We start from the raw sequence: 18,108 nt of genomic DNA, 5'->3' as shown, positions 1-18,108 counted from the left end.
CATATATTAAAAAACCTTACCTAATACAAAGGAATAGATTTTAAAGCAAATCACTAGTCATACTGCCTTCAAAGACATGTGATGTAACATAATAACACGGCAAAAGCTTTGGCCATACAAAAATCAGAAAGACTTACATCTCTATGAACTGTCTTGGGTTCGTTTGAATTCAGGATCGGAAGAATTTCTGGAAGTGAATTCACTCTCCTCCGTGTGGTTGGCTCCTGGATCTCTACTGAAGCAGTTATGGGAATGGGGCGTAGTTTATCTCTGATATTTTCCTGAAAAGTATGCAGAGTTAAGCATGGTGTCAATGCTCCTGGGCAAACAATGATTTCCTTTTTATTATTTTTTAATTTTGTTATTATTTTTTAAAGAGAGAGAGAGCACAAGTGGGGAAGGGGCAGAGAGAGAGGAAGACACAGAATCCGAAGCAGGCTCCAGGCTCTGAGCTGTCAGCACAGAGCCCAATGCGGGGTCGAACCCACGAATCATGAGATCTCTACCTGAGCTGAAGTTGGACACTTCACCAGCTGAGCCCTAAGCACCCGCAATGCTTTCTTTCGTACTGAATAATAAGCCGCTGGCATAAATTTCAGAAATCTACATATGCCACCATAAAACCCAACTTCTGTCCTAACAGCAGACGTGACTGTCTGTGGGCCTCACCTGCAGCCAGAGGGTCTCCTCCATGCACGCACTCTGCTTCTGCCTGTTCAGAGTTAGCTCTTGAGTATACTTGGGCTCAGAGCCTTGGTTTCGAAACTGAACTCTTGATGACAGCCCAGATTTTCTTCTCTCCTTTTCCGCCTCAAGTGTACCCAAAATGGCTAGATAAAATGAACAAAATCATATGAACTTTAAGTGCATCCATGTACAGTTCAGCCAGAAGTATGGGGAGTTCCCTTTTGCGTTTAGTTCCTTGCAGAAGAATACTTTTCCCATTGTCCTTGTTGCTCTTCATATTTCCTGATAACGTACATTTTGACTGATTTATGGTGTTTCAAATCAAGCTGTCCTTTCCTGCCCACTGCTGTTAATAGTTTATTTGAAGTTAAATTTCCATTGAGCCACCTGGGGGAGCTCGAGAATAAGTCAAAACCTCTGAGCAGCATCCAAGGATTTCCGGCTAAATTTCAACAACTCCTAGAGAACTAAAGATAATGGGGATCCAACACTCCTTAAAGGCAGACACTGATTCCCATTCAGCTGTCTGTTGCTTATGTGGGTCCATGTCTGCATATTAACAAAAGGTCTCTGAACCAGGTCTCCTCAGGTCTGTTGGGAATTCAGAACCTCAAGCCCCAGCCAGACCTAGTTAACCAGAATCTACATTTTAACAGGACCATCAGGTGGTTCTTATACATGTTAAAGTTTAAGATGCACTGATAAAATGTTGGCCAAATGGGAATAATCGATATTAGAGAAGTCTTTTAATAGGAGACTTTTCACTTAAAAGAATTAAAAGATAAAACATATTCCTTTTAGAAGCTAGAGGGCCCAGCTACTGTATCTCCCACAACCAAAGTTTCCAACCTCCTCGAAGGCACATCCCGTTCCTGATTATCTGTACCAATGGAGCTCAGAGGGCAAGCCAGGATTTGGACGATCAAAATCTCATTTCTTGACCTCAGAATGCATTCTCTGCTGGTTTGCTGGATGTAGCTACTGTGTTTCTTTATGGGACAATATTTAAATAACTTACATTCATTCATTAATCACTCACTAACCATCAGGAGGGGAAGAAAACCAAAGTGTGTACAGGGCCACAGAAGGCAGCCTCAAGAAAAGAAAACAAAACAAAACTTCTCCAGAAAGTGTACAAAATGAACCACCCATGTTCTAATATTCATGCTGGAGTTCAGAAGAGGCCTCAAAGAGCATCTATTTTAATACCCTTTTCTTGCAGATGAAGAAATGGGACGCCCACAGAGGTAGGAGACTGGCCCAGGATCATACAGTGAGGGACAGAGGCAGCGCCAGCTTCTAAGTCTCTGTCACAAACACACAAGACAACTGCTTGATGAAGGCCTCTTAGATGTCCAGGTTCCCACTTCCTCTAGGCCTCTGCTTCAGTCACTCTCTTCTTCTGCCAGCTGGACCCCTTCCCTCTCCACTTCCCCCTGACTGCCTGGCTAACTCGACTCCTCCTTCAGATCTCAGCGTGGACATCAGTTCCTCCAGGAAGACTTTCCCGGCCTCTCCAGGGGGATCCGACAGTATTCTATTTCCCCAGCCAGTGCACTTAGCTACTGTGCTGTGATCGCCCGACCGTCTTCCCCAGGCAAAAGCGTAGACAGGGACCACGTCGGTCTGCCCGCCACTGTGTTCCCCAGCAACAGGACAACACCTGATGTAAGTATGATTTTTAGAACAGACGAACGGAAGCGGGAGTGACTGGCACAACACCCACATGCACACCGATGCACACACAGGCATGTGCACGAACAACGTGACGTTATTCTTATGCCGAAACAATAGCCAGTCGGATGTGTGAGACCAAAATTGAGAAACACTGACACTTTCAATAGTAATTTCTGCCAAATGGAATGTGCCTCCATTTTAGCCTTGTAGCCTTGACATCATCCATTTATCAATGACCTGTTAACTTCACAATGAACCAGATGAAGGCTCACATGCTGAGTGCCCCTCACAGCAAAAGTAGGGGAGGGTGTGGGTGCATTAAAACCGTTTATCTACCAAGCCCACTCTAACCTTCCCTAACCCTCCAGACAGTTCACATCATCTTAAAATCCTTGCAGGCCACCTTTGCTGACCTTTTGAGGGGCAAGCCAAGTAGAATACTCATTAAGGCTCAATTATAAATATCCGTATGTATGGAACACCGCATCTGAGGACTATGGAGTTAAAATAGCCTGATCAAACAATAAGCTCACATTCTCAGACTCTGGGAACAGATTTGAGATATATCAACTCATATAGCTTTGTGGAAGTTCTATTTGACTTAGAATTACAGGAAGTACAGGAAATGAAAAACAGGGTCCCTCTAAATGTCTTCACAGAAAAAAGTTCTATCCATATTAGGCCATCGGTAAACACCTGGCTAATGGAGTTGTTCGTAAACACTTGGTTAATGGAGTAGTTACTGAATATGAATTTCATACCCAGGGCATCAAATGCTGCACGAAAGCTAGAACGAAGTTCGTGACTGTATAGAAATGTTTGATGTGGGAGGAGACAGGGAGTTCTTGAGGAGGTTTCACGTCTGTGGTCAGAGATGTATGGGAAAATGACTGACTGAGAAAGATGTCTCCCCATTTCCTCTCCTCCTCTAGTCAGAGAATTGCAGTTTCTCCTGGTCTCTCTAGTCTACTCCAAACCCAGAGGTAAAACGCCCGTTATCCAAACAGACAAGTGTGAGGTACTGCATTTGGGTACAAATAACACAAAAGATACTGAAAGGATGACGGGGTGTGAGAGACCATGGAAGATGTTTTCTTCTCAGTGGGCGCCACGCAAAGAATCGTTTCCAGTACCGAATAAAATACCAGCCACGTCAAAAGGCAAAGGGCACAGGCCATGACACAGCCACAGCAAGCACACTTCAGGCAAGGTCTGCAGATCCCAGCGAGAGAGGCTATGGCGGCAGACAGCCCAGAAGAGGGGCCTAAAGAGATCAGGGAGGTAAAGAAACTGCCTGAGGATGGCTCAAAATATGGAAAGACGGAGGCTTAACATACAAAAAGGGGGCCTAGGACAATGTGAGCTGGGTGGAGACGGACATGTTTGCCAAATCGTGGGACATCATAAGGGACATACGGTTAACAAAGAAACGGAGTAGTACTTTAGGTAACAAGGAGGAAACGTAAGAAAGCTCATTAGCTCCAGTAAAAACTGAACGCCACCCTGTCCCTTCAGAAAGCTGCCCCTGGTAGCATGCTACGCCCTCACCGCAGGCCTCTGGGACTACCGCCTGACCTAGGATGGAGGTCACCGTCACTCTTTGTACCTGCTCTTCGGGAAATGGTTTTCTTTCAATTCCCGTGCCCCCGTCTTGCCTCTGGAGCTGCAGCAGGTGGCTTACACCTGAAAACTCATGGCTGTTAACTAAAACATAGCACAGAAGGCTTTGGTGACGAGCACTCCTGTTAGAGTACCATTAGCCTTGTCCAATCCTGGGGCAGAAATCCTGTTTGGATTGTAGGGAAAGGGAGCAGAGTAATACCTTGTAAATGACAAACAGCTTTCACCACAGCATCTCCTTTGCTCTCACCACAATCCTCTGTAGTAATTCTATTACAGGCATTTTTCTTACTGACAGGAAAATGCAAACTCAAATATTAAGAGACTTGCTCTGTGCGTCAGGGTCGGCCAGCCTCGGAGCTGGAACCAGGAGCAGAGCCCAGGGCTCTGAATTCTCAAGACCGGCCTTCCAGCTGTGCAGGAATCTGCACTCAGGGACACAGCGTGGGTGTTCCAGGCCGTGGAGGCCTCCGGGAGGGGACAAGGGGGTGAAAAGAGGCTAAGGCGGCAATTCTGTGCAACGCTCAGGCTGTGGCTCTCACTCTTCTCTAACCACCCCCCACCACCTCACAGCCACAAAACCAATTTTCCACATGGCTCTTCAAAGGCAGAAATGGAGGAAACAGTTGTGGTAGCAAATGACTGCTCTCCCAAGGCATCCTGTCCTAAACCATCTGCTCTGGAAAATCTAAATGAGGACCAAATGGAGTGTTATTCCCTCCTGATTAAAGAGAAGACAACAGATACACTGAATTCCGTAAACACGAATTTATGAACCCAGCTTGGCCACTGCAGTTTTTATTTTTCTGTTATTTATGCAGAACTTTCACCCTGGCAGATAGAAAATACAGAATTTTTAAATGTACTGGGTACTCACATATCGAAGGATTGTAACCTGTGGGTTTGGCAGTATATTCAAAACAGGCCTTCACCTGGAGGCTGTATAAAATCAAACACATATGCCTTAAAAGATCCATTACTACAGCAGAAAAAAACTCCATGTTCCCCAGCTCTCAAATACCCCACTGCCCACCGATGAGTAAAATGTTATATATTCACTTGAGAATCCCTGTCCCCTTTGCCCATATCTGTCTACCCTTGCCTATGGCTCCCCAGGGCAATCGGGTCATCATAAAGCAGGGCTGTGAAACTGAGGAGGTCATGGGGACCTGGGTGGCTCAGTCGGTTAAGCGTCCGACTCTTAATTTTGGCTCAGGTCATATCTCACAGTTCGTGAGATCAAGCCCCACATCAGGTTCAGCTTGGGATTGTTTCTCTCCCTCTCTGCCTCTCCCCTGCTCATGCTCACTCTTAAAATTAAGAAACTTAAAAAAACAAAAAACAAAAAACAAAAACACAACACTAAGGAGGTTACATACACAAAGCCAAAGCTCTCACCATATCCCACTAGGTGCCCCACAGAACATTTTCTGGCGGAGATCAATCGTGTTCGGTGTTACGGTGAGGGTTTTCTGAATATTAATCACAGGCCGGGACCTGAAAACAAAGGAATAAAAAAACACAGGCTTAGCCTTTTGCTACCTTGAGTGGGAGATGAATTTACATGCTATCAGCTGCCTACAACATCTTAAAAACCAGAGGGGGAAAAAAATGTTCCCCACTGCCAAAGAAAATAACAGATACCATTGAAAACCTGATGACACAATTTTTTTTTAAGTTTTAAATATAACATTTTATAATTATAAAATGTTTTATAGTTTTAGCAGAGTTTTTAAATGGTAAGTAATATGTGTGATATGTAAAAGTTCTAGAATTTTCAGGTAAGTGTTAGGTCTCTGTCCCCATCCAAACCCCCAAGTGGCCTGGTATGTATGTCCTTCCAGAAACCTATTTGGTCTTTGTGTTTCTGTTAAAAATATTACCTGAAGTTAAATCTAGAAACATACATATGCTTTTCTTCAATGGGAGCTTTACTGGCTTCTTGTTCTGAATGTTGCTTTTTCTAACATTTCAGAGGCCTTCTCCTATCTATCCATAGATCTAGTTTACGGTTTCTCGCAGCTGGTGGTGTTGCTCTGTCCCCACACAACATCATTTATTTAACCAGTCCCTAACGGGTAGACATCTGATGCTGTTTTTAGGCTTGCAGCTCTGACAAACATCCTTGTATCTGCTTCTCGGCACATGTTTGAGTTTACCTGTAGGATAAACTCCTGGTGGAACTTCTGAGTCAAAGAATACGTACATGTTTTAAATTTGCCAAAATACGTTCAAAAAGGTTAAAACCCCATATACACCCAACACCGGGGATGCAATCAGGGTTTCTACATACATGAGTTGTATTATTACAGGCAATCCTTAGCTCTCGGATATCCATCCTAAAACATTTGCCCTTCCTTGCTCCCATCCCCAGCCTCAAGCCTTTGTCCTCTTGCCACCAGAATGGAGCACAACTTTTCTGCCCCAACAGTATCTCTGTAAGCAGAAACTTCGAGCCCTTTGCCTTTTTTCTGCCCTGCCTTAACCCCGACCTCGCAAATGCTCAAGAAGCTGGAATCCCACACCTCTGGTCCTTCTCACCATATGAAAACATCCTTGCTATCCCTTCCATCTTCTCCCCTACTCCCCACAGCCAGTGGGGTCACCCCCAGCCCACGTCCTGAACTCTGCCGCAGGTACGAGAAATCCAGCTAGACGGTGGCTGGGAGTGTAAGTGGATGGGGAGACAGACCCCTCGCATCTCCATCACTCCTCAGCCAGAACTCAGAATGGGTTCCATGGTTTTATTACCACATGGATCCAGTTCGACTGACTTCAGCAGTCTTCTGGTAACCTAGCCGTCTTGGGTAAGATGTTTGATAAGCATTCCAAATCCCTTACAGGTAACTGGAACTTCTGGACTCCATCTATCCGTAGGCTAGAAAAGGCATGAGAACATTCGTGGGCAAGGTGGAAGCCTATATAAAAGGACAAATGCTGCCCACCTTCTCATTTGTAGATTTCCTTTTATCTCAATTAGTTACCTTTCTATTGTTATTTCAGACAGCTGCTGGTTTCTAAGATGCTAGATATATTTCTAATTAAATTCTAGATATATTTCTAATTAAAGTTTTGAGAGCATATTTAAGAGACAAAAATCCACAAACATCTTATAACCAATTGCTACAGATGCAAGAGTATTTCATGTATGATAGTATTAAAGCTTTAATGTGACATAAATATCAGAAGGATATATTTTAACATACCTTCTGCCTAAAACATTTTTATTTTTTAAAGTTTATTTATTTATTTTGTAATGTTTATTATTTATTTTTGAGAGAGAGAGAAAGAGCATGAGCAGGGGAAGGGCAGAGAGAGAGGGAGACACAGAATCTGAAGCAGGCTCCAGGCTCTGAGCTGTCAGCACAGAGCCCGACCCGAGGCTCAAACTCACAGATTGCAAGATCATGACCTGAGCCAAAGTCAGATGCTCAACCGAGCCACCCAGGTGACCGAAATAAAATAAAAATCACCCAGGTGATTTTTAATGCTGATTCCCAGCAGTGAAAAGGGGGACTCAAGCAAAGGTGATGGGCAAACTACTGTAGCCCTTCTGGAGGTCATTTTGGTGAATCTGAATCCAAAGTCTGAAAACACATATGCCCTTTGACTTTTGAAATTCACTTTTAGGAATTTATCATAAGGAAATAATTCAGGACATGAACAAAAGTCAAGATTTTACCAGCTTTGTGTATCATCAAAAACAAACCTGGAAAGCAACATAAATATCCAATGACAGTATGGCGGTTCTTAACTAAATTAGGACCCAGCCATGTGACGCCTTATAGGCGGCCATAAACTTCATTTCAGAAAAGTGCTCAACGAAAGGGGAAAAAACACCTGTACGTTATAAACTCACTTACATGGAAGAAGTCCACTAATGCATTACAAACTGACAAAAGCAGGTTATAAAACAATATGTACGTTATGATCTCAGTTTTGTTAAATATACATGTACGTTCATAGCAAACAAAGGACTAAAAGGATGTAAACCAAGATTTTGGAGCTTACTAATGGATATTAAATACAGGGGATGCTTATTTCCTCCCTTATAAGCTTTGTCCTGTCAAATTTTATGTTTCAGTTTTTACCAAAATAGAAGGTTTAAAAAATATTTATGAAGTAGAATTTTCACCAATTCTGACTTTTTCCTCAATTCAAAATTAGCAAGATTTTACAAAACATGTCACATTGTTATACCACTGTCAAAAGAAAAATCTTCAAAATTCATACAAGCTTTTGACTTTGAAATACAGGTATTACAATTTTCAATTAAAAGGGTCAAATCTGAGTGTAACCAGATTACTGAACATGCTTCACTGAAGTCAGAGATCGCATACCTGAACACAGTTACTGAGTCTGAGAGTGAACCAACAGCAACATCAGGGTAGGAATTTCTATCAAGGTCCATATTTCCAGCAATTGAATATCCAAAATAAGGTGTTTTACCCTCAAGAATCTGAAATGAACAAAGCATCAGGATGAACGACTGGCCCACCAAAACGAGCTTCTCTGTGCTTTCAAAAAGCCACATGGTTCCTTTTAAACTGAAGTTCAAGAGTTTGCTTATAAATGATACTAAATTATAAATGAGTTATAACTAAGTCTACATGTTATCCAACACTTCATATGTTTTATTTCATAGAAGTCATCTGATTTACATTGTATCTCAAAGGTTTTGAGACAAGTTTTGATGAGCTTCTTTACTATATACCAAACAAACCTCTCTGCCTGCCCTCCAAATGTCTTATCCTTCTCAAAAGCAATTTTTAATTTTTGGAGTCTCAATTCTCCATGTAATCACAATCATCTATTTCACGTGCCCCATTTTTACCTCCATTTAGTATGCTACTAAAGGAAAGATATCATATTTCCATCTATTTGTGCTGTCCTGGCAAAATCATCTTTTCCTTTGTATTACTTCAACTCCTAATTTATCTAAGAAATTTTACAATTTAAATAAGCACATCTACATCATTGCATTTGTATCTATTTCCAAGCTATCTTCTAACAGTACGTTTTTTAACTACAAAATTCACACTATTATAGATTTGTAAATAAAACATGAGTAGCACGAAAATGCACATAAACCCAAATGCCCTATTACAAGGCAAAAAGCTAAGACCCTTATTGTAGAAATCCAGGCTGTCTGGTTACCTGTGTTGGCTTGGTGTTTATTCCGTTCGGGGATCCGTGATAGATAAAAACCTTTCCCAGATCATCATAGGGAGCTCCAACGGCAATATCTGTTGAGGACATCACATTTCAACAAACACTACATTTTAAAAACGTTCCAATACAACATTTCAAAATAAGATGCCATGAGCACTCATCATCTTAGACAATCAATCTACCTATGAGCAGCATAACTGTTTCACAATCTATTACCTACCTTGGTAGCCATCTTGATTAATGTCACCAATATTTTTTACTGCAATGCCAAACATGGAATCTTTGGTTCCATTGAGACGAATTGGCTTCACATTATTCCACCTGCCTTGCTGGTTAATGTAAACATACACCGCACCTCCGACCTCTCCATCTCTATCAAAATACTGTGGGGCTCCAATAACTATATCTTGCCACCTAAAAATACAACAAGGGATAAAACAACCATCAGCTAAAATACCAGTAAGCTCACGGAGGATACCTCCAGCCCAGGTATTAGGGACACAGAGATAGGATGTGGAAAGGGTCTCAAATCTGGAATTCATTTCTCATCAATTAAAACATTTTAAGGTATTTTTATGTAATGTTTAGGTAACATACTGTTTAGGCATGTAAATGTTTATGCTTAGGTAAAACATTTTACATGGTAGCCCGTAATAAATGCCCAAAGAAAAATATCAAAGAACCTGAAGACAGTCCCCAAGTTAGAACGAGCGTGCACAGAGACTCCCCTCCACCCACCACCCGAAATGGCACCACCAGCCATAACTATTACTCTGTCCCCAATCCAATCCCTACTTTCAAAAGGACATCCTAGATGCTCTGACAGCCCCTGAAGAAATCACAGAAGAACGATGTAGGTGTCATTTTTCAAGTTAACTTTTTCTCCCCCAAATTTTAATTCTCACAGACCCAAAACGTGAGTTTTGATCTGAAAACTGAAATGTAATCCTACACCATGGGGAGGGCAATGAAGGTCTGCTGCCAAAATACAAGTGATAAAGATGTGACAGGATAGTAAAAACCTGGCAGCAAAAACACTCTTTGGAATCCACTAACCTGAAAGGATGGCTCTTCTCAAGACCTAAAGAAGCCAAAGAACCAACGATTTCTTGGCAAGCGTAAAACAACCTAAGACCCTCTTACCCATCTTTATTAAGGTCCACCACTGCCACGTCATAGCCGAATGACGATGCCAGACCCTCCCCGTCGAAAATGTGCTCGGGGAGAAGATGTGCAGACTTCATGTCTCTTTTCAGCAAAACCACAGCTCCACTGTGGTTGGCTCTTGGAGCACCGGACACGAAAGTGAGCTCATCTTTAGAAACAATACCTTTTCCTGAGTCCAAAGAAAAGCCTAGAAACACAAAGTAACAGTTCACATCACCCCGTATTTCAGGAGGTATCTACCATTGGTAACCCCATCACTACCTCTTCCTCTGGCTTCCAACCCTCTCCTTCTGAGCCTCTCTACCAGCTTATCACATTTACAACGCGAAAGAGTTACAGAGGTAAGAGGTCTGACTCAAGTACAAAGAAGTAGGCTATTTCATTGCTCTCTCAGGAAATATATTAAGACTTTTAGAGGAAACCACCTATGCTATTTAACATCTGTGTAACTTGAATCATGGAGCATTCATGCATCTGAAGAAGCTGCTCAAACCCCATTTTAATACTGGAACTGTGGGCCAAAGGAGGTCAAGCTAGATAGTAAATTATCACGGGAAAGGGTACACAGAGATACAACCAGACACAGCATACCTGAGTGCATGCTATAGGGCTCTGCTATAATGTAATGATTAGTGATCTCCTTGGTAATCAGGCAAGAACAAATGCTAACATCATTCGTATACCACAGGCAACATTTCAGTGTTTTGAACCAACTTGATTCTTGGACACAAACATGCAAACAAGACCATGGCTGGTGAGATACAGTATTTGAGAACCCAGTATAAACAATAGAGGTGAGCAAGCTGTCATTGATGACAATTACATACTTGTTGGGAGGGCAGAACATGTGAGACACCTGATTATAAAGCATCAGGTAGGATGTCAGATAACAGACTGAGATCTGGTAGCAAGTGAGTGTAAACGCCTCCATCAAAATCACTTGCATTAAGCAAATCTTGCTATGTAAAGGTGAGGCAGATGCAGAATGGTGTAAGCTCCCCCTTTTTAGTGGGATTTATAAAAAGCTTCACCACTACTGTTGTAATTCTCAAATTGTGAAGTTTGAGTGGCAAAATACGATGAGCTCCAAGTTTAGAAAAGGGTGATATAACCGAATCCAGCTCTGAAAACCATCCGGGAGCAGAACCTCAACAGTGGCATGATCTCATGTGTGTGCTCCACTTAAAGGAAATAAAAAATAAAAAGATGGATGCTCTGTATGGATCAAAAAAAAATTCTTAAATGACCATGACCAAGAGAATTTATTTGTCATCTCAGAGGTCACAAACCTAGGTAGCTATTCATCATCACATCAGGGGACACGTTGGACCGCTCCCTGGGAGGCTGTGTTTTGTAAACAAACTGATCAGGATCTGCGTAGGAAACGCTGGTCAAAAACAGCAGGCCTGGACACGTGCACGGAACAGAAGAGATTGAAGGGAAAAGCAATTACGCTCTGTAAGAGGCACGAGAGCTTCAGCTGCTCCAGCCGAACGATGAGGCCACCAAGCCACCACCGCATCTAGCAAGCCACCCTCTTTGCCAGCTTCCCGAACCCCAAGCTGATCATTTTATTCCTTAAAACCACAGACTCGTTGAAATGACAGAGGCACAGACAGCACGGACAACAAAACATGTAACGACACAAACTTGACTGTTTCCCCTGCCAGACACCCACATTGGAGGAAATCCATTCATCAAAGTGGCAAATGTGCTTAATAAAAAGTGCTGAATCCTTTCAGATGCTCCAATAGCATCTATGTTTACAAAAATCCATGGGCATCTATCTTAAAGACTAGACCACTGGTTTCTTGACCATGAAGTCAAATTTTCATTTACAATTAAATACTTCTCTCTCTCTCAAAAATAAACATTAAAAAATTAAAATTAAGTACGTCTTGTCACAAATAACCCCTAAGTAACACGCTTGATTGGACAGCACATATATTCGAATAAAATATGGGTTTGTTGACAGTATTTATCCCGAAAAACCGTATTTAATATTGAGACTGCAAACTGCTGGCACCTGCATCCTTTCCTGTCCTGCGAAGCCATGGACGTGGTGGCACTCATGCAATCCAGCCGCTTCCCACCCTGACCCTGTCACTTCCATGAAACTTTCTCTCCTAGGCTGAGGGATCAGTAACTGTATGACCTTAGACTAAGAAATTAATCTTCCTAAGATACACTGTTTTCATCATCAAAAGAGGGATAATCATACTTATAATGTTTTTGGGAAGGTCAAGTAAGACCTGTAAAGTAGTAAATATACCACATGACTTAGAGCACATGAACCACACTTAACAAGTGATAAATTTAATTTTGCTCTGCTCTCTTGTATGCTTTCACATCAAATTTTTAATTTGGGGGCAGGAGGGAATGTCTGAAAGGTTGTTTTTTTCCCCTAAATTAACAGGATCATTCATGTATATGTACATAATTAGGCCATCTTAAGAATCTGTTTACTAACACATTGATAACAACTATTCTTTGTGTTGACTTATCTTCCATTGTTCCAGTAACATCTCTAGCACAGGGGGACTTTAAAAAAAAACAGGTTACTATTTAGGTTTAGGATATTTTTTTACATTTTTTTCAAGAAATGTGCAGTAATTATTCTTTATGTCAACTCATACCAAGAATTAAAGCTTTTAAAAGCCTTTGTGTAATTACCATAATGCACACGAATGATTTAGGACGCCCATTAGTAATGCAGACAAGCCTGAGGAGTTAGGGAACTGGCACTTAGACACGATCTGGGTGTCCTCCAGCAGTCCTGCCCAGCTTCCGCTGGAAAGCTGCCATGCCACCCGCCAGGGGCCCCGTGACATGGGGGCCCCGATCCAGAAGCCGGGCCAACCCTGGAAGATCGACAGTCACAAAGGAAGGACGCGGAGGTTTTGACCCGCCACTGCAGAGTAACTTCATAAACGGAGCTCTCAAGAGTATCTCTAGAAAGAGGATACGGCTCAGCTGACTGCTAACATCCATGCATTTTTTTTCCCCACTGCATGAACAGCCTGTTTCAGGTTACAGAGGCCGATGCTAGCCCAAGAGATGGGCTTGAATGCAAGAGGTTTCCCATCTTGAGGGAGCCCAGGTCAGAAGGGAAGGGTCCCAGGCACCAGTCAGGTTACCTCAGGATCACCAAAGCTTAAACCCGACTGCTCATCAGAGCAGCCACAGGCCCCTGGTCCCGCCTGGCCCGTCCTCAGCCTCCAAGTCCAGGTCCAGGGAGGGCGCTGTCACACTGAGGCATCTGAAAAGACAGGCACGCCAAGCTTTGCTCATTCCTACCTAAGTAACTGTTAGCAGGAACAGGAACTAGACTTTCGTCATGGTCAGTCTCTCCACCAACTTCGTAAGGCCCATCTTCAAAGATGTTCATGTCAAAAAAAGTGTTATTCTTTTGCTCTACGCGAACAATGCCTACAGGAATGAAATGGCAAAACAAAAAAACAAAAAAAACAACAACAACAAAAAACAATGAAGATGAAAACAAAATCAAAGAGATGGTTCCTAATAAACATGCCTCGTGTTATCACTGTCAGTATAGGAAGAAAAGTCTAGAGGAAGAAAAGGCAAAGGAAAGGGGGCTTTTGAGGTTATTAAAGTTTAAAAAATCATGTTCGTGTGAATTTTTACAAAGAAATTGTTCTAGTTATTAAAAAAAAAATGCACCATGCATTTTTAGGAATTATCTTTATAATGCCACCAACTAGATGGAAAATGGAATGTTTACTTAACTAAACCTACAGAAAATAACTTTTTATTTTTTTTATTTTTATTTTTTAATTTTTTTTTTCACATTTTATTTAGTTTTGAGACAGAGAGAGACACAGCATGAACGGGGGAGGGTCAGAGAGAGGGAGACACAGAATCTGAAACAGGCTCCAGGCTCCGAGCTGTCAGCACAGAGCCCGACGCGGGGCTCAAACTCACAGACCGCGAGATCATGACCTGAGCTGAAGTCGGCCGCCCAACCGACTGAGCCACCCAGGCGCCCCCAGAAAATAACTTTTTAAAAGCTATAGGAGCCTGATGTAGCAATCCTATACCAATTTACCTACTTTACTATAGTGTAAAAGTGAAATGTTTTGATTCTTTCTCCAAATCACTTTCATGTGATGGAGGAGACTGGATTTCATCTTTCTAAAATTTTCACAATTAACCATTAAGAATTAAGAAGATTTCATATAGTAAACCTATTACATGACTTTTTAAAAATGGTAACATTTCAGGCCACCTGGATGGCTCAGTCAATTGAGCATCTGACTCTTGATTTTCGCTCGGGTCATGATCCCAGGGTCGTAGGATCAAGCCCTTTATCAGGCTCTGTGCTGAGCATGGAGGCTCCTGGAGATTCTCCCTCTCTCCCTCTGCCCCTCCCCTGCTCGCATGTGCTCTAAAATTAAATAAATAAATAAATAACGTTTTAAGTCAGGGTTTATAAAGCATATAAGACATGTTTCCCATAAATATATATATATACATAATTGGTGGGTGTTTTTGTTATTTTACTATGTATGGCATCTCTTCTTGCTACAACAGAATTCTAAATTCAATGTGTTATTTTCATTAGGTCAGTATAACCTTACAAATACCGTCATGTTGGGGGTGGGGAGGCCAAAGGAGATTACTCCCAAAGGTTAACATGGATGATATAAAGAGGAAGGTGTCCTCGAGGATTATTTCTAATAGGAATTCGAACTTGAGCAGGGAGCAGGAGGAGGGGGGGTGGCATCTGGGTGGTTCAATCAGTTAAGCATCTGACTTTGGCTCAGGTCATGATCTCGAGGTTCATGAGTATGAGTCCTGCATCAGGTTCTGTGTTGACAGCTCAGAGCCTGGAGCCTGCTTCAGATTCTGTGTCTTCCTCTCTCTCTGCCTCTCCCCAGCTCACACATTGTCTCTCTCTCAAAAATAAATAAAAACATCTAAAAAAATTTTTTTAAAAAGGAATTCAAACTTGGGAGGTTTTTAAAATGCATCTCCTAAGTGTTTCCTAACTTAGTGAAAATGTTATAACATAGGATTTATTTTAATAAAAAGAAGTCTTATGTCTAAATCATATACATTTTTCTTCATTATGCATTAGAGTTAATTGTCCTTTATAACATACTGGTTTTCTATGCCTGCCTAATTTCTTCAGAGAAGTTAAACTTTATATAGGAGCTGACCAGGTTCATCCAGTCAAAACTGAGGACCATTCTCCCCTCCCTCCCTCCCTCCCTCCGTCTCCTTTTACCTATATCACAATCATCATTAAACTATACCACTAAACAACTTTCCTGTAAATTATCTAAAATTATCATCTCAAAATTCCCCTAGTTCATCTACCCTTCTAACTTTTCTGCTTTATTAGTAAAACACAGCCTTTTAAGATAATATATAATGAAAGATATATCTGTATTAGTACACTGTTACTTATATAGGACACCAATTATTTTGTTTTCAGATCACAACCTTAAAATGCAATGTTTACTAACATTAAAACATAAAACTTTCACCTTCAAGAAACAGGAAAACACAAACAGAAAAAACCCACTAATGTTAATTATTATATTCTTACAGAAAAAGGCTAACTACTTGTATTAATATAAATTGCTGAGAGAAGGAAAAAAAAATCTTCAAACATTTCCACCACTGTTTCTGAAATCACATAATTGAGAGATTATAAGATCCTACCTTACTTCTATAATACATGAGTGTCTTGTAACACATTTGGTTTCAATTTAAAATGTTCTCAATCATGGTGCATATAGGAGAACTTACGTAGTCAGTCTAATCTCTATTGCTATAAGTACATGTCCTACCTTTCCAGTTATAAGTGCCTGGGGCTCCAAACACAATGTAATGAAAGTCTTTCGTGAAAGTAGCTGCAACTCCTTGCTGGCAAGAACCAAATTTTTCATGGCCTCTCAATCGGCCATCGCAGAAACTCCAGTCTCCTCCATCCATGTCATCCTCAATCCTGAGATTCTGACTCAGGACGTAACACCTTCCAAAGATGTCGCGGGATTCCTGCTTTGTATTGACATGTTGCCTTTTTTCATATCGGTGAGCACATGTCTGCAAACAGATGGAATGAAGCTGCCCATTAATTTCCACAAAACTTAGGTTTATTATGGACAATTTTATGAATTTGTAATAAAGAGGGATTAATTCTAAATGGGATGTGAAACATGTCCTCATCCTGGGCCTGGATCCCAAACCAGCAATTGTTCCCCCAAGTGGCACTAAGAAGACCGTTATCTAGCACATAGGAACTAGGACTCCTGTCTTCTTTTCACCTGGAGAATAATGCTCCAGTCCAAATACTGAATGCCAATCTGTAATCCACAGGCAATTTATTTGTAAATTTACCTGTCACATAAACAATGGGAAATATCTTATTCCATTTTCTTAATTTAATTGGCTTTAATGGCCGTATGAAATTTCACATCAGTGTGTTTGTGAAAATATGTAATTACATTCCAGAGGAGGGAAATCAGACGTATTTTCATAGGGATCAGGCAAACACAGCTAAGACAAAAACATTTCCCTTTTACCCACACTATTTCCTTATAATCACTCCTAACTTATACTCTAAAGTCTGAGATTAAGTTTATTTCAAAAGGCAGAGAGAATTATACTGCCAGAAAAGATGAAATAATCCCTATAATTTTACAAGATATTCATGGCTACCCTCCATGTAACAGAGGATGAATAGACTTTACAATATCCAAGTTGATTTCCTGTAAGGATCCCTTAGATATCAAAACTTAGTGTTCAGTAAAATTCTCATTTTTTTTTTTCAAAACCCTGTATAAATTTGTTACAGCAGCCAGATTTTGAAACAGACACGCAAGGATGGTCATAAGCCAGCCTGGAAGGCACCACCAAGGCCATCTCACAAAGCCACCTAACAAACCTCTTTTCTTCACTACACTTGTATTTGACTTGTCAGAATAAACAACCAAGAAGTTTTAAATTATCTGATCTTACTTTCCATGACCATTCCCACATTTTTTTTTAATGTTTATTTTTGAGACAGAGAGAGACAGAGCATGAATGGGGGAGGGGCAGAGAGAGAGGGAGACAGAATCGGAAGCAGGCTCCAGGCTCTGAGCCATCAGCCCAGAGCCTGACACGGGGCTCGAACTCACAAACCGTGAGATCGTGACCTGAGCTGAAGTCGGACGCTCAACCGACTGAGCCACTCAGGCGCCCCATTCCCACATTTTTAATAACTCCTCTGAAAGAGACACATAGTTCCTGAGACAGAAACCATGTCTAGTTTTGTGTTTTAAGGACCATCAGAAATCACAGGAAAAATAATGCCTTGATTTCTTCTTGACACCAATGCCTGCTTTAAAGCAGTCAATCTTCTAGAAGGTACAACTCTGTGTGGGCAGGGGCTCTGCCAGTCTTGTGCACTACTGTACGTCTCATGCTGGCATGTAACAGGCACTCAGACATTGTGGAATGAACACGCTTCTCTACACTTACCACAACTTTGCCCCCTGGACCTTGGCTCTGGACGGTGACCCCCATCCATTGATCTTCCTTGCTTTCTGATGAAGGGTCAGCTGTGGAAAGCAGCGCAGGTGAGACAACACAGTTAGGACCTTCAAAGTGACTGGAGCAGTCAATAAACAAGAGATGAACACAATACAAGACGGTTTCTAAATTGCCCAGATTCTGAGTCTTGCTACTTAGTAAATTCATGTACTCAATTCAGAAAAATTATTTCTCATTTTAAGAAAATGGGTAAGTGGTTATTGGTAAGAATCTTCTGTAAAA

At 41.5% G+C, this 18,108-nt stretch overlaps 1 protein-coding gene across 2 annotated transcripts in view; it reads right to left on the bottom strand.

Annotated features, from left to right (window-relative positions):
* Positions 1-18,108, bottom strand: part of ITGA6 (integrin subunit alpha 6) — a 77,283-nt gene that overhangs the window by 20,092 nt on the left and 39,083 nt on the right. For both annotated transcript variants that reach the window (XM_086718906.1, XM_086718907.1), the window contains exons 3-13: positions 17,815-17,894; positions 16,140-16,395; positions 13,621-13,752; positions 10,300-10,510; positions 9,377-9,570; positions 9,142-9,230; positions 8,325-8,443; positions 5,383-5,481; positions 4,862-4,923; positions 670-830; positions 138-281 (exon numbers count right to left, since the gene is read on the bottom strand). In XM_086718906.1, the coding sequence (XP_086575032.1) occupies positions 138-281; positions 670-830; positions 4,862-4,923; positions 5,383-5,481; positions 8,325-8,443; positions 9,142-9,230; positions 9,377-9,570; positions 10,300-10,510; positions 13,621-13,752; positions 16,140-16,395; positions 17,815-17,894 (1,547 nt within the window). The remainder of the gene's footprint in view (positions 1-137; positions 282-669; positions 831-4,861; positions 4,924-5,382; positions 5,482-8,324; positions 8,444-9,141; positions 9,231-9,376; positions 9,571-10,299; positions 10,511-13,620; positions 13,753-16,139; positions 16,396-17,814; positions 17,895-18,108) is intronic.

Source organism: Puma concolor, chromosome C1 (genome assembly GCF_028749965.1).
Source record: "Puma concolor isolate L17-30 chromosome C1, mPumCon1.1.hap2, whole genome shotgun sequence".
Classification (NCBI taxonomy): Eukaryota; Metazoa; Chordata; class Mammalia; order Carnivora; family Felidae; genus Puma; species Puma concolor.
The sequence above is the reverse complement of the archived record's forward strand: the minus strand, read 5'-3'. Positions and strand labels throughout refer to the sequence as shown.